Genomic DNA, 13,378 nt, shown 5'->3' with positions numbered 1-13,378 from the left:
AAGGTTATGGGCATGGGGGGATTTCAGGTCTGCAGTCTGCTCCCCATCCTACTCTAGGAGACTCCCTGGGGAAGGAGGTGCCACTTTCCCTTCAAGGTTTAAAAGAAAGATGCTCCAAACTGTCTTCAGTGAAAGATTTTAGACTTCAGGATAAAAGTATATTTTTCCCCGCCCATCAGAAAATATTCACTTGGGTCACATCTGTTTTGGCTGTCAGTGGGCACATCTACACGTGCACATTTACACTGCACTGTAACCAAAAATGACATATACATGTGCGCACCCGTACTGTGCAGTAATTAAAGCGACTTATGCTGACTTGGGTGTAAACTTGATACCTGCAGGTATCAAATTTCCGCTCAATTAGTGACTGCACAGTAATGCACGTGTAGACGCCTTACTGCGCAGTAACACTGTGCGTGTGGACTGACTTGGGACTAACTCTTGTCTAGAAAGCTCAAAACTGCCGGTGTGTGGGAGGTGAAGTTCTCAGGGACCGGGGGGCTGCCCTCAGCCCCTGCTACAGCCCCTTGCTCTCCAGGGGCCTTGGAGGAGGCTCAGTTTGTCTCTGCATCGTTAGTTTGTCCCAGTAGGAAATTCAGCTCATCTATCTATCTATCTATGAAAGAGTTCAGTTTTTCACATTCCCAAAACTTAGACTTTAACACCAAAAATCATGAGAGTTGGCAACGCTGGACACAACTTCCACCCCCCCACCCCCCACAGCCCCTCCTGCAATTCCCTGCACATACCCAGGGCCCCACAGCCACATGGCTGCACCTCCCAGTGCCCAGGGCACACAGACCCCCTGGGCACCACCACCCCCAGCACTGCTGGTACCCCTCGTGCCCCCCAGCCCTGCTGGTGCCCCTCACTCCTGACCCACTGCCCACTGCAATGCCTGCCCCGTCCCTGGAAGCACAGCTACTGCAGGACCGGAGCCAGAGCAAGCCCCAGGGGCTGCAGAGGAGGCTCTGGGCCACGGGGACCCCCACACCACCGCTGCCTCTGTGCCCCCTGCCTTGCTGGGCTTGGGGCGGAGCAGGATGTGATGCTGCAGCCGGGGCGGGCCAGGTCCTGCACTCCCATCTGCAGCCTGAGCTCAGTGAGATGCAGCCCGGAGACTGGCCTGGCTCCCACAGGGTGGGTATGTGGGTCAGGAGTGGGGGGCACCGCTGGTCTGGGGGCGGAGGCTGCGGGTCGGGAGCGAGGGGCACTGCTGGTTTGGGGGCAGAAGCTGCAGGTCGGTTGTGTTTGGGGCACCAGCAGGGCTGGGGGTCGGGAACGAGGGGCACTGGCTGGGGTGGGGGCTGCGGATGGGGAGTGAGGGTCCCCAGCAGAGCAGGTGCCAAGGCTGGGTTGGGGGCTGCAGGGCGGGCATCCTCCCATGTGCCAGGATAGGGGAGGTGATGGCTTCTAAGGACATCAGTGCCTTTGGGGGAGTTTCTTGGGCAGAGCAGGAGTGCAGCCAAGGCCTGTGTGGACAAACCAATTGGGGCTGACGGGAGGCCCTGGTGAGCTGCGAGCCACGTGGGTTCCCGCGAGGATGTGGCAGTGGACTTGAGGCTGCCCATGGAGCCGGGGGAGGGTGTGAGGGGTCTTCTGGAGAGTTGTGGGGCTGGCAGGACCAGGGCAAGGGCAGCTTCCTGCATCAGGGCTGGCCCATGGGTTGTGGTCCTGGCTCCCCAGTTGCCTGCTAACATCTGTGTTGCCTCCTTTCCCACCGGCCAGATGCTGCTGACAGCCCCCCATGTGAGAGCAGGGTAGCAGGAGCTGGGGCTGGGCCTCCCCTGGCAAAGGAAATGACTGCTGAGCTAATGCCAGCTCCAGATCTGGGAGCCCCCTTTCCAGCCCTGATGGACCCAGAGCTGCCCCTGGGGGACGAGGTCCCCACCCCGGAGATGTGGCGCCGGCGCTTCCGGTGCTTCCGCTACCAGGAGGCCGCGGGGCCGCAGGAGGTTCACAGCCGCCTGCGGGAGCTGTGCCAGCGCTGGCTGGAGCCCCAGCGCCGCAGCAAGGAGCAGATGCTGGAGCTGGTGGTGCTGGAGCAGTTCCTGGCCATCCTGCCCCGGGAGACGCAGAGCTGGGAGTGGGGGCACAGCGTGGAGGCTGTGACCATGGCTGAGTGGTTTCAACTGGGGTCGGCGGAGGACGAGACCCTCCAGGTGAGAGCATTTCACCCTGCTCATCGATGCTGCCTCCCCGTCTCCACATGCTGGAAGGGATGGCTGAATCTCCTTGTGTTTGGGGGAGCCTCAATCCCACCCCATCTCTCCCAAGGGACTTGTCTGTCTTGTCCCCAGGTCACAGTGTGCATGAAGGTCAAGGACACAGCCTCAGACAAGATGGGAAGTGCTGGGGCACTGTGGGAACCTCTCGGCTCCCAGCCACAAGAGTCACAGCCACCTCCTGAGCACCTGCCCCTGGAGAAGCCGGGATGCGGTGAAACTTCAGGGCCTGATGTCCCAAAAGACGAGCCCCCACCTCGGTGGGAATCAGGTGATGTGGCAGGGGCCTCGGTCTTGGTGCTCGAGTGGCTGCCCAGCGCTCAGGCTGCATCTCTGTCCCTGCCTATGGGACAGAGCCCAAATCTGTATAACCACGGCCACGCTCTCTACTAGCGGGCAGCATTCCGGATGAGGGACCCTGGCCATTTTTTATCACGTGTTTGCTGCATCTAGCAGAAAAACCCTGCATCTTGTTTGCCTTTGTATTGCCACCAAGAGAAGTCACGGGAGGGGGAAATGCCAGCCCGACCCCAGTGCAGCATCGGTCCGAGCGCGAGCGGAGGATTCAAGGAGGGGAAATAGGAGCTACGTGAGCAGGAGCACTTGTGGGAGAGCTGCAGAAGAAAGGCTCGCTGGATGAGCTGAATGCTAAGACCTTTAAAAAGGTCCTTTAAAAAGGAGGCAGCCAGCGGTACCCGTGCTGGCTCTGACTTGATGCTCTGATCACCACTCTGAATCCCTGGGACTTGTCTCCAACTTTTTGGCTGGGGAGGTCTATTAAAAGCTGTGGGACTTGGACTCATCCTTCTTACTCTTCTTCCACACGTTGGGAGAAGGTGCTTGCCAGCATGGGAATAACAGTGGGTTTCCTTCCCCACCCAACAGGTGCAGCAACCCTAAGCAAGGTGGAGGAGCAATGTCCTGAGGAAGGGCCTGCAAACCTGGAGCTGCTGACAGTGTCCCCAGGGAGACTGGGAGAGAGGGGATCCCTGACACCTGAGCCTGGCCAGCTGCAGAAGAGACAGGGCAGGCCTCCAAAACAGGAGGTGAGCCAGGCACTAGCTGCAGTTGGAGATGTGAGTGCAGCTGGGAGGAGACAGGAGTTTGGGGGAGTGGGGAGACTCGAAGATGCATTGGTGCCTGGGGCTGCATCCCCCCTGAGCCAGGCGAGAAGCCTCTGGCAGAGCAGGAGCTTGCTCCTAGGGTGCCTGGTCAGAGTCAGCGGAGCTAGGACTTCCTACTCCTAGAAACGCTGCCTCGAAAAACCGATCCAACACAACATTGTCAGATTGTGCACAGCATGACAGCCCCTCTGGGTGCTCTGTGACCCCCAGGCAGCGCCAAAAGGCATGGGTTGGTGGCCGCTGCAGCTGAACCCAGCAAGTTCCCTCTGGTGCATCCAGGGCTGGGAAGCACAGATGCCCTTGCTGAGGTAGAAATTCAGCAGAGAGGTATCCCGTGTTGCATGGGGACAGGCCATTCCAGCTTTCAGTGCTCCCCAAACTTGCCCTCATCATGACCCCACTTATGGCCCTATTTTCTCAGCATGACCCCTCACTCCCAACCCACAGCCCCCCATGGCCCCATGTGCTGCTGATGCAACCCCATTTGGGATTGCGACCCTCGGTTTAGGAATTGCTGCTCTAGGCCCTGCTGAGCTCCCGACTCCAGAAGCCACATTGGAAGGAGAGGCAGATTTCCGACCTCAGCATACAAGGCCCTGGAGTTTCCTAGGGAGGTGCCTGGTGGAGGAGGATCAATTCCTCCAGGCAGGGGGTTGTCCCTGTGAGTCACAGCTATGAGAAAAGCTTTTCCAGGGCAGACTCTGCATGCCCTGCACGACGGTCTCTCTGCTGGTGAAGCAGCCTATGCCATGAGAGAGAGTAGCTGCCCCACGGGCTAAAGCCCATCCATGAGCTCCTCTGCCTGTGGAGCAGAGCTGTGTCCCCCTTGCATGTCAGCTGTGCAATGGGAAATGTTGCATCCCACCCTGGCATGGGGAAGGGTGCCCATCTTTGTAGGTCAGGCATGGGTCAGGGCTGTGGGGATCCGATGGTGTTACCCTTGTGCTTGCAGCTCCCGGAGGCCTTTGAGGACGTGGCCGTGCACTTCACCCGGGAGGAGTGGGCGCTGCTGGACGATGGAGACAAGGGGCTGTACCAGGACCAGATGCTGAGGAATTACCAAGCCCTCGTTTCCCTGGGTAAAGCTCTGGGTCTTGCTTCTCCCTGGCGTGGGTTGAGCTCAGATGTGTTGCTGCCTTCTCCCTTTTTTTCTTGCAGTTTTGTCCTCATCAACTTTTAGCTGGTTGGTTAAACCCACTTCCTCCCAACTGCTTTATCAGCACTCAGGCTTTTCCTATTTCATATGGATATCTCCTTTACTGGATCCAGCTGCCTTTGCTCGGCCATGCCCATTTTTCCAGCTCCTGCTGTGGTGCTTCTGTATTCCGATACCGCTTTGCAAAATGATCTCCCTTTGCCTTCCCATCATGTTCATATCGTGCCTAATTCGTTGTGCACACAAATTCACCAACGGCTCTTATTTGGAGAACGAGTCTGACTTCCTCATTCTCTTGCCTATTGTGTCGTGTCCAAACATTTAACTAGTCCAGCTTCAGCATTTCAGTGCTTTCTCCTCCTCCGGCTATCAGCCAACTGAAGTGAATGGAGGTGTTGCCACACCTGCTGCTGCTGCAACACTGAGCTTTTCCATTTCCTCCGCTCATTCTCTCGTGTCGTGAGTCTCGGCCTTTTTAAATGCAAGGCAGACCTTGGACAATGCTATCTCTTAGTTATCACCTGTTTTTTGACTGCAGAAAAATATTACAGCAATTCTCCTGCTGGAACGAACTCTGAAAGCAAGGGGCAATCGTAAAATAAAATGAATAGGTAGTGAGTGTAGAACTTCCTTCTTATTTTCTGTTATTTTATTTTTCACGCAGCATGTCTTTAAAGGTGGGGCTCATTGCCGCAAGATGTTGCGGACACTGATAGTTTAGCCAGATTCAACGAGGGAGTGGACTTGAAGGAAAAGGGCATCTGCAGCTATTGAGTAAGAGAGTGAAGGGTACAGCCTCTGAATCCAAACTTCCCGGACCTGAAATGCCAGAGGTTGCAATTGGGAGACAACCCTGGTCATGCTATTTCAGTCCGCCTTTCAGCATCCGCTCTGTGCCGGGATGCGACACAGGAGCCTGGGCAAGAAAGATCTATAGTTTGACCCAATACATTGCAGTTCTTACGCCCTGCCCTTCTCAGGGGAGAAACCATCCACCAGCAGAAAGCTTTTCTTCTGCTGTAAAGACCCCAGAAAGATCACAGCAGGGCCGAACATTGTTAACACCATGAATTCCCATTGAAAGATCGCTTGTGAATTATGCATATGCACCTAAGGGTGCTAAGACCCTGATTGAAAATCACTGCTGTGATGACACGCATGCCTGCAATGGAGCCAAGATACTTCTAACAAAGCATCATTGCACGTTTCAACCCATAGTCCTCTCTCAAATCTCTTCTCCCCAGCTTCTGGCTTCACTGTATTTATTTGGGACCCATGATCAAGCTCAGACAGCCATTCTTTAAAGTTTTCTGGTCCTCCTAAAATCTCTCTGTGTGTCAGGAAGTCACCTGCAAACTTCATGAAACCCATAGCGTTGGCCATGTACGTTGGTGCCTGCCAACTCATAAAAAGAAGTCAGCTCAGTGCAGAGCCCTCGGTGAAACCCAATATTCACTTCCAAAGGATCTTTATTTCCCACGCTTGTTCTGACTGGTGTCGTGACCCTGCTTAAACATTTTTTTCTGGATCTACAAAAAACAAGTATAGCGGCTTATTCTTCTTTAACGTGTCTGAGGATTTCTTTCACGCTGCTTTCCGAACACCGAACTAATGATCGTTCATGTGTGCTCCTCTCGAGTGTGATTGTAATGACATTTTCCTTCGTTTTTGACTACTGGTTAAGTCATTTTTCTCCTTCATACAGGTTTTCCTCGCTGTCAACCTGTCGTTGACTCTTCACTTCCAGGACTCAACCCTGTGAACCGTCAATGAGAATAAACCCGTTTCCACTTGTCTGCGTGGAATTATGCATAGGATAAATGATGTCCATTCAGGAGCGTGTTTGATCTCTCTCTTTTCCATTTGGTATCCTGAACATATAGAAAAGCTTCCTCTTTCTTCTTCATTAGTACATCACAGACCACTGCATGTCTACACATGTTCTGTGGTGCTACTGTGACATGCATGTCCTGTGCGTACTCCTGAATGATTCGTGCCTTATTTCATGTGACCATTTTTTCACCGAGTTGGGTGACAGGAGCCATCATCTCCTGAAGGTCTTTTGGACCTTAAATGTTCACCTTACGTTCACTCTTGAGTTCCTATTAGGCTGGTTGAGTCTATTGGGTCTGCTCCCCAAATCCCACGCAGGTACTGGCTGGAGGGTCACCAAACTTCACCCTTTCCTCATTTCCCCCAACAGGATATCAAGGTGCCACCCCAGACTTAATCTGCCGCATCCAGCGAGGGGAGGTGGAGCTCTGGGTGGGTGAAGATGAGGAACCTGGAGAAACCTCATGGTCTGAGGGCCTGTCCCCAGGTGAGTCTTGGCGCTCCCCTGCCCCTCACAAACTCAATGCCACTCAGTCCCCACAGTGACAGAGAGAGCTGGAAACCTGAAAATCAGTCCTGACCTTCTTCCACAAGGTCTTGACCCCAAATGTCTCAGCCTGGTACAGCTGTGTGTCCCACTTTGCACCATCTGTGATGTGGGGACAGGCAACTGTTCCCTTCTCCCCTGATTAGGGCTCTTGGGACATGAAAACCCCCATCACCCCTTCAGAAATGGCTCCCCTCTCCTTTCTCTCTGAAGACTGAGCCCCAGACCCCTTGCTAAGGGGCTCTCATGCAGAAGAAAGGGAGTCGCACAATGCTTGGGCCAATTGTTTCAATTGTATGCACAAATCAGGTACTTGTGGGCTTCAATGTCCATCTTCACTCAATGGTGTGAAAGCTGATCCTCCAGTGCAAGGTGGCTTTACCTCCACAATGCCGTCTGGTTGGAAATGCTACAAGGCAGCTATCCAAGCTGGCAGTCATGCCAGGTTGTAGGCAGCCAGGTCTGGGAGAAACTCGAGTCCTGTGGGGCAGCAACTGGGGTCAGGAGGAGCGTACCCAGTCCAAATGTTGGGAAGCCCTGATGCCAGAAGTCAGGAGATTAATCCAGAGAACTGGAGGGCTGATCCGGGTGCAGAGTCAGAAGGCAGAGGGGACCCCTGAGCCTCGTGTCGAGTAGCCAAGAGGTCCAGCTGGGTGTCGGGTTGAAGAGGAGGCCAGGTTGGGAAGCTGAAAGATCAGGCAGACTGTGGGGTCTGAGGATGAGCCGAGGCAGGGAGCAGAGGCATCAATCAGAGACACAAGCCAGGGTTGCCTGGATACTTTCTTTTCCGAGTCAGGGGTTTATACTGGAAGCAGGGAAAGGCCAGTTGACTCTGGCCGGCCGCTGTGGTGGCATGGAGTGGGCAGGTGGCTAGGCCCAGATGGAGGGCACTGGCCACCTGCATCCAGCTGGTATGCTTAGCTGGGGAGGTGGCAGCCTGGGATGAGCACGCTGTGTTTGAGACCATGGTCTGACATCTGCAGAAGCATTGGCTGGGGCAGGCAGGAGCTCTGCTGCCTGCTGATCTGCTCCTATTGCTGAGGTTAACTTCAAGCTCCCCTCCATAACTTTCAGGAGCATGAAGGCAGCACTTAAGACCTCACGTTGTAGGGACGGTCTTCCAGTTGTAGGTGTCATTCACAAGCTTTTGTGCTTGGCCAGGTAGAAACAGCTCACTGTGTCCCCCAGGACTCCTGCTTTCTGCTCCACCTTGCAGCACAAGCATTAAAAGCTATCCTACTTGCGGCCCGGAGTCCAGTGGTAACGGGACTCCTCTTTCTCATAGAGTTACTAGGATCCAGCCATACACTTGGGAACAACCCAGGACAGGGAAATGGCACTGGTTTCCCTTTGCCAGTGGGACAGGGACTAATTTCTGCACTCCCTTCTCCACCCAGCAGATCCTGGGACACTGAGCAGAGCTGAGCATCAGTCTCCTGCCAACCTGAAGCTGTTTCCAGCTAGAAACCAGCTCCCCATCCAACAAGGACGGAGAACAGCGGAGACCCACAGGAGCCCTGCGTGCACAGAAGGATTTGAAGGGCTGAGAGACCTGAAGAGCCCCAAGGGCAGGGTTCAGAGTGGGCATGGGTCCTATATATGTGGAGACTGTGGCAAGAGCTTTGGGGACCTCCAGGAACTTGGAGCTCACAGGGGACCCCTGGGAAGGGAGAAGGCCTACCCCTGTGTCGAGAACTGGAGCAGCTTCCAAGAAAAAGACCATCTCATCCGGCAACAGAGGAGAGAACCAGGACAGAGCTCCTGTCTCTTCCCCGAGTGCAGGCAGAGCTGCATCTCCCTGAGCGACCTCCAAATCCACCAGCGCATGCACGTGGGGGACAAGCCGTACCGCTGCAACGAATGCAGCAAGAGCTTCACCAGGCGGTATCATCTCCAGGTGCACACGCGCGTGCACACGGGGGAGAAGCCATTCTCGTGCCCCCAGTGTGGCAAGAGCTTCACCAAGAACTCCGCGCTGACAAAACACTGGCGCGTGCACACAGGGGAGAAGCCGTTCTCCTGCCGGCAGTGCGGGAAGAGCTTCAGTGACAACTCGACGCTCACGGGCCACCTGCGCGTGCACACTGGTGAGAAGCCCTTCTCCTGCTCCCAGTGCGGGAGGAGCTTCACCAAGAGCTCCACGCTCACAAGGCATCTCCTGGTGCACACGGGGGAGAAAAGGTTTTCCTGCAGCCAGTGTGGGAGGAGTTTCACCCACAACTCGACGCTTACCAAGCACCTGCGCATGCACACGGGGGAGAAGCCGTACGGCTGCGGGGAGTGCGGGAAGCGTTTCCGTCAGAGCGCCGGCTTGACGAAGCACCAGCGAACCCACCAAGACAAGACCAGGGGACAGCTTCTTCCATCCTCCCTTTGCAATGGAGAGGGGAGCCACACACCTGGATGTTAATGCCCCCTATTCCTCCTCTTGTTCAATAAGGGGGTTTTCCCCACTGGTGGCTGTAGCTTGCACAGAGAAGACAACAGTACCAGGGTTAACTAATGGAGACAAGGTGCATAGAAGATAAAAGCCTGAACTTAGATATCCTGCTTTGGATCCCAGTCCCAGGCTACCACACGTATGCACAGCAAGGTGACCCTTGCTACTCTTGTCTCTGGCATTAGGACATTACTGTTGCGCTCTGTTTTGTACCTTCCTCGATTGTCTTATCAAGTTGCACATCAACAGAGCAGGGCTACTGGGTCTGGACCAGGTTGGACAAGACACTTGATACAGGACAAGGGGAATATCGATAAATCATAGATTCATAGAAAATAAGGATTGGAAGGGACCTCCGGAGGTCATCGTTCAACTGGAATCTCCATCCTTGGAGGTTTTTAAGACCCGACTAGACAAAGCCTTGGCTGGGATGATGTAGCTGGGGCTGGTCCTGCTTTGAGTAGGGGGTTGGACTAGATGTGACCTCCTGAGATCAAGTCCAACCCCCTGCTCAAAGCAGGACCAGCCCCAACTATCCTCTCTTCTTCATCACTTTGTCTCAAACAGCTCCTGCCCACCACCGCCATCCTTGCTGTTCACTGCTTTGCTTGTTGCCTGCCAAGATAGCCCATTCCTCCCCTGGGTCGAACAGCATATATGTGGATGTGAAAACCAGGAGGAATAAGCAAGATGAGCTGGAAGCTGCAGCCTGTGAAAGTAACTGTGATCATATTGGTATCACAAAGACCTGGTGGGACAGCTCTTGTGGCTGAAATGTCAGCAATGGGTTCGTCTACACATTCATTAATGCGCTTTAGATACTTGTGCCCAAAATCGTGCAATTAAAGAATTTATTTTGCAGAAACCTGGTTGGTTTAATAAAAGATATTGCCTCTACCACAAGTTCTGATTCCATAGATCCTGTGCATTTAGTTTAGTATTCGCTTAATAAAGTACTAACTAAATGCACAGTATCTAGAGTTCCTGCTCAGTAGTGCCGGCACAGCTATTTAGTGATGCTTACTGCACGTTAGCCTAATAACACTGCACAGTAGGCTATTAGCACGGTTTGAGCTGTGACATGCTACTGCACAGTGTTATTAGGCTAATGCGCAGTAATTGTCTTGTGTAGACATGATGACTGAGAGTTAATGCTTTGTTTCAGAAGGATGGGGCTGAGAGAAGAGGTGGTGGAGTTGCCTTGCACATCAAAAGCACATCCAAGAAGACAGCAAAACAAAATACATTTGGGTGGCGATGAAAGGGGAATGATGCAGCATTGATATAATGGGGGGGATTTGTTCTAGGCCAGCAGGAGGAGGTGAATGAGGTACTCTTCAAACAGGTGACATAAGATGTATCCAAACCCTGCCTGTTAGACATTATATGCAGCCTTCTTCTTGTTGCTCGCCCCAGAGCTGGCTGCATCTTCACTCCAGGGTAAGGGACGCAATGAAGCTGTAAGGAATCGTCAGTGAGCTCTGGTGGGTTGGAGCAGGGTGAGTTGGGGACACCTGGCTTCTCTGGGAGGGGAGTGGGGAGTTGTGGGTGGGAGGGGGCTGGATACCTCAGGTCTCTGGTCCATCAGCTAATCCCCATCCTGCAATGTCCAGCTGTGTAATCGGTGGTGACCCTGGCACGTCAGAGTCTGGCACAAGGACTGCCACATTTGTGGGGTCCCTCATCAGTGAGTCACGATGACTGCCCACTGCTGGGACATCTACCTACCGCTCTCACCTACATGCTAGGTACCGTATGGGCTAAGACTGGGGCTGCACCAGGTAGTGTACAGACCCCCCACTTGGTAACTTCTCTGATCACCATGCAGGAAAAAAACACAGCTTCCCCAGCATTTTAACCTGTCCCTCTGGACCTTGGAGCACCCGGGCAGTGCTTCCACACTGAGCCCCATGCCCAGAGGGCAGTGGAGCCTGCTCACCTTCCCTGTTTCCACCACTGCCCTGGAGAAGTTGCCTGTGAAGACAGCTGGCCCCATCAATCAGGGAAAAGGCTAGAGGTGAAGGAAAGAAATGGGGTTAGGAGTATCATGAGGGTAAGGGTTTTGGTAGGGGTGGGGAGAGATTAGGGATAGGGCTAGGTACAGTTAAAGATTACATTCTGGTTGTGGGTAGCATTGCCTATCCTTCATTAGGTTGCCTGCCCGCTCCTTGCAGAGGGGTCAGCTTGCTCTGGCCTCAGCCCTGCAGCATCCAGTCCTTCCTGCACAGCATTTTGGGCCCTGATCCCGATCTCTGAAGCCCCCTGCTCCCCCAAGCCATGCCAGTGCCCCTCACTCTCAAGCCACGGTCCCCTGCCCCACCCAGCCCTTGTTGTGATGCCCCTCACCCTGACCCACAGACCCCCACCCTCCTGCCCTACCAGTGCCTCTCACTCCTGACCTACATCCCCTTGCCCTCAGCCCCTAGGGGCTGCTCCAGAAGACAAGTCCCCTGGCCCAGGCAACTTTGCCTTCTGCATCCCAGAAATGCCCTCAGCCTGCGGTGAGTCAGAGGACCAGGGAGAATTGCCAGGAGAAGGCAGCTTTAAGGCAGGGCAGGGAGCAGCAGCAAAGTATGACCTGGGCCAAGGGCATGTGGATGCTTTGTAACACCAAAAGTCTGCGTTTACACTAAAGTTAGATGCAAACCAGCTACAAAGTTGTTCCACATTTTCCCACAGGAACTTCATAGCGGGTTGGCTGTTTTTGTACCTGGATGGCCATTTTTATGGCACGATCATTACTTGTCACCTGCGGCCAAGCTAAATTATGGAGCAATTCATCAGCCACCTGTGTAACCATTGCTTTGCACTCATGGCTAGTCTTACCAGTACTTTGCACGTATGGGCAGTCTAAATGTATTGCATGATTCAGCCGTCAAATGCAAAATATATGTAATGTGTAGAAGGGGCCAGAGACTGATGTGAGCTCATGGGCCAGTGAATGGAGTGCGAGTGCCAGAGTCCCCTCTTTCTCTTGCTTTCAGGTTGGTTTTCCAAGGAGCTGGAACAGCTCAGAGACTCAAGGGTCTGCCCTTCCTCCTGGCCCCAGAGAGAGAGTTATAAGACTGAATGGTTTTTTAAATGCCCATGTTGTTCCAATTTAAAATATCAAAAGTGAAGTCCAGTGAAATGGTTAGAATAATTTATTTGGAAAAAAAAAACTAGTTACGGGGTGCAGTCAAGCCACCCCCTGGAACAATGCATGCATAAAGCAAAGATGATGCTTCAATAGGTTTTTTCCAAGCTTGTTGGGTTGCAGTGCGGATATAGCCTTGGAGGCTGTTTCAAGAGCCAGCTCACTCCCTGCACCATTTGAGGGTAGGCCTGGACAACCACGTGGCTCCTTTGTGTGGGTGAGCCTAGAGGGTGCAGCACTGGGGCAATGGGGTGCACTCCTGGATTCCCCCCACCAGTGATAAAAATCCACTATTGTCTCCTCTCTTGCAGGCGTGGGCACCATGCAGCCAACAGGTATGCAAAAGCAGGTATCAGATTTGGGCACAAATAGCTAAAGCACATTAATGCACGTGTCGATGCATTAAGGCACATTAATGCTGTGTATGGACTGACTTGGGACTAACTTGAGTCTCACGTCAGTCTGCGCACGTGGCGTGAATGAGCTTTAAGGCATGCGTGTGTAGACATGAGCCTAAATTGCATTAAGCTAATGCGCATTAAATTTAGGTGCACCCAAATGCAGGTGTAGACACACCCTGGGAATAAGGAACTGGGAATAATGAACCACCTTCAGGCTCATCCAAAACGCTCCTAAATCATTTCTCCTCTTCTCTCCCCTCCGAGAGCCTCCCCCTTACTCCAAAATCCCCCTTGTTACAAATGTAAGGAGCAGGGGAGGTGGCTGCGGCCATGCAGAGGGTTCGGGGGCTCCAGGCCAGGCCTGGGTGCTGCTTGGTCCATCTCGGCGGGGGGGGTGGCGGGGGTTTGGGAGCAAGGGCTCAGGCTCTGTGGCACGGTGGCAGCGAGGCAGTTAATCTCTGCAATGCTGGGAGGAAGTGGTGGAGCAGGGGCGGAGGCACACAAGACCTTTCT

The 13,378-nt window shown here is 53.8% G+C and overlaps 1 protein-coding gene across 1 annotated transcript in view; it reads left to right on the top strand.

Moving 5' to 3' along the window:
• LOC102369018 overlaps positions 1–13,378 on the top strand; it is a 41,785-nt gene that overhangs the window by 12,006 nt on the left and 16,401 nt on the right. Inside the window, exons 6-14 of the mRNA XM_025195160.1 lie at positions 1,046–1,147; positions 1,732–2,165; positions 2,304–2,499; positions 3,114–3,274; positions 4,305–4,431; positions 6,712–6,828; positions 8,286–9,293; positions 11,755–11,829; positions 12,776–12,799. Coding sequence (XP_025050945.1) covers positions 1,046–1,147; positions 1,732–2,165; positions 2,304–2,499; positions 3,114–3,274; positions 4,305–4,431; positions 6,712–6,828; positions 8,286–9,293; positions 11,755–11,829; positions 12,776–12,799 — 2,244 coding nt within the window. The remainder of the gene's footprint in view (positions 1–1,045; positions 1,148–1,731; positions 2,166–2,303; positions 2,500–3,113; positions 3,275–4,304; positions 4,432–6,711; positions 6,829–8,285; positions 9,294–11,754; positions 11,830–12,775; positions 12,800–13,378) is intronic.

Source organism: Alligator sinensis, unplaced genomic scaffold, assembly GCF_000455745.1.
Source record: "Alligator sinensis unplaced genomic scaffold, ASM45574v1 scaffold1902_1, whole genome shotgun sequence".
NCBI classification, from domain to species: domain Eukaryota; kingdom Metazoa; phylum Chordata; order Crocodylia; family Alligatoridae; genus Alligator; species Alligator sinensis.
Note: the sequence above shows the minus strand (reverse complement) of the source record. Positions and strands in the feature narration are given on the sequence as shown.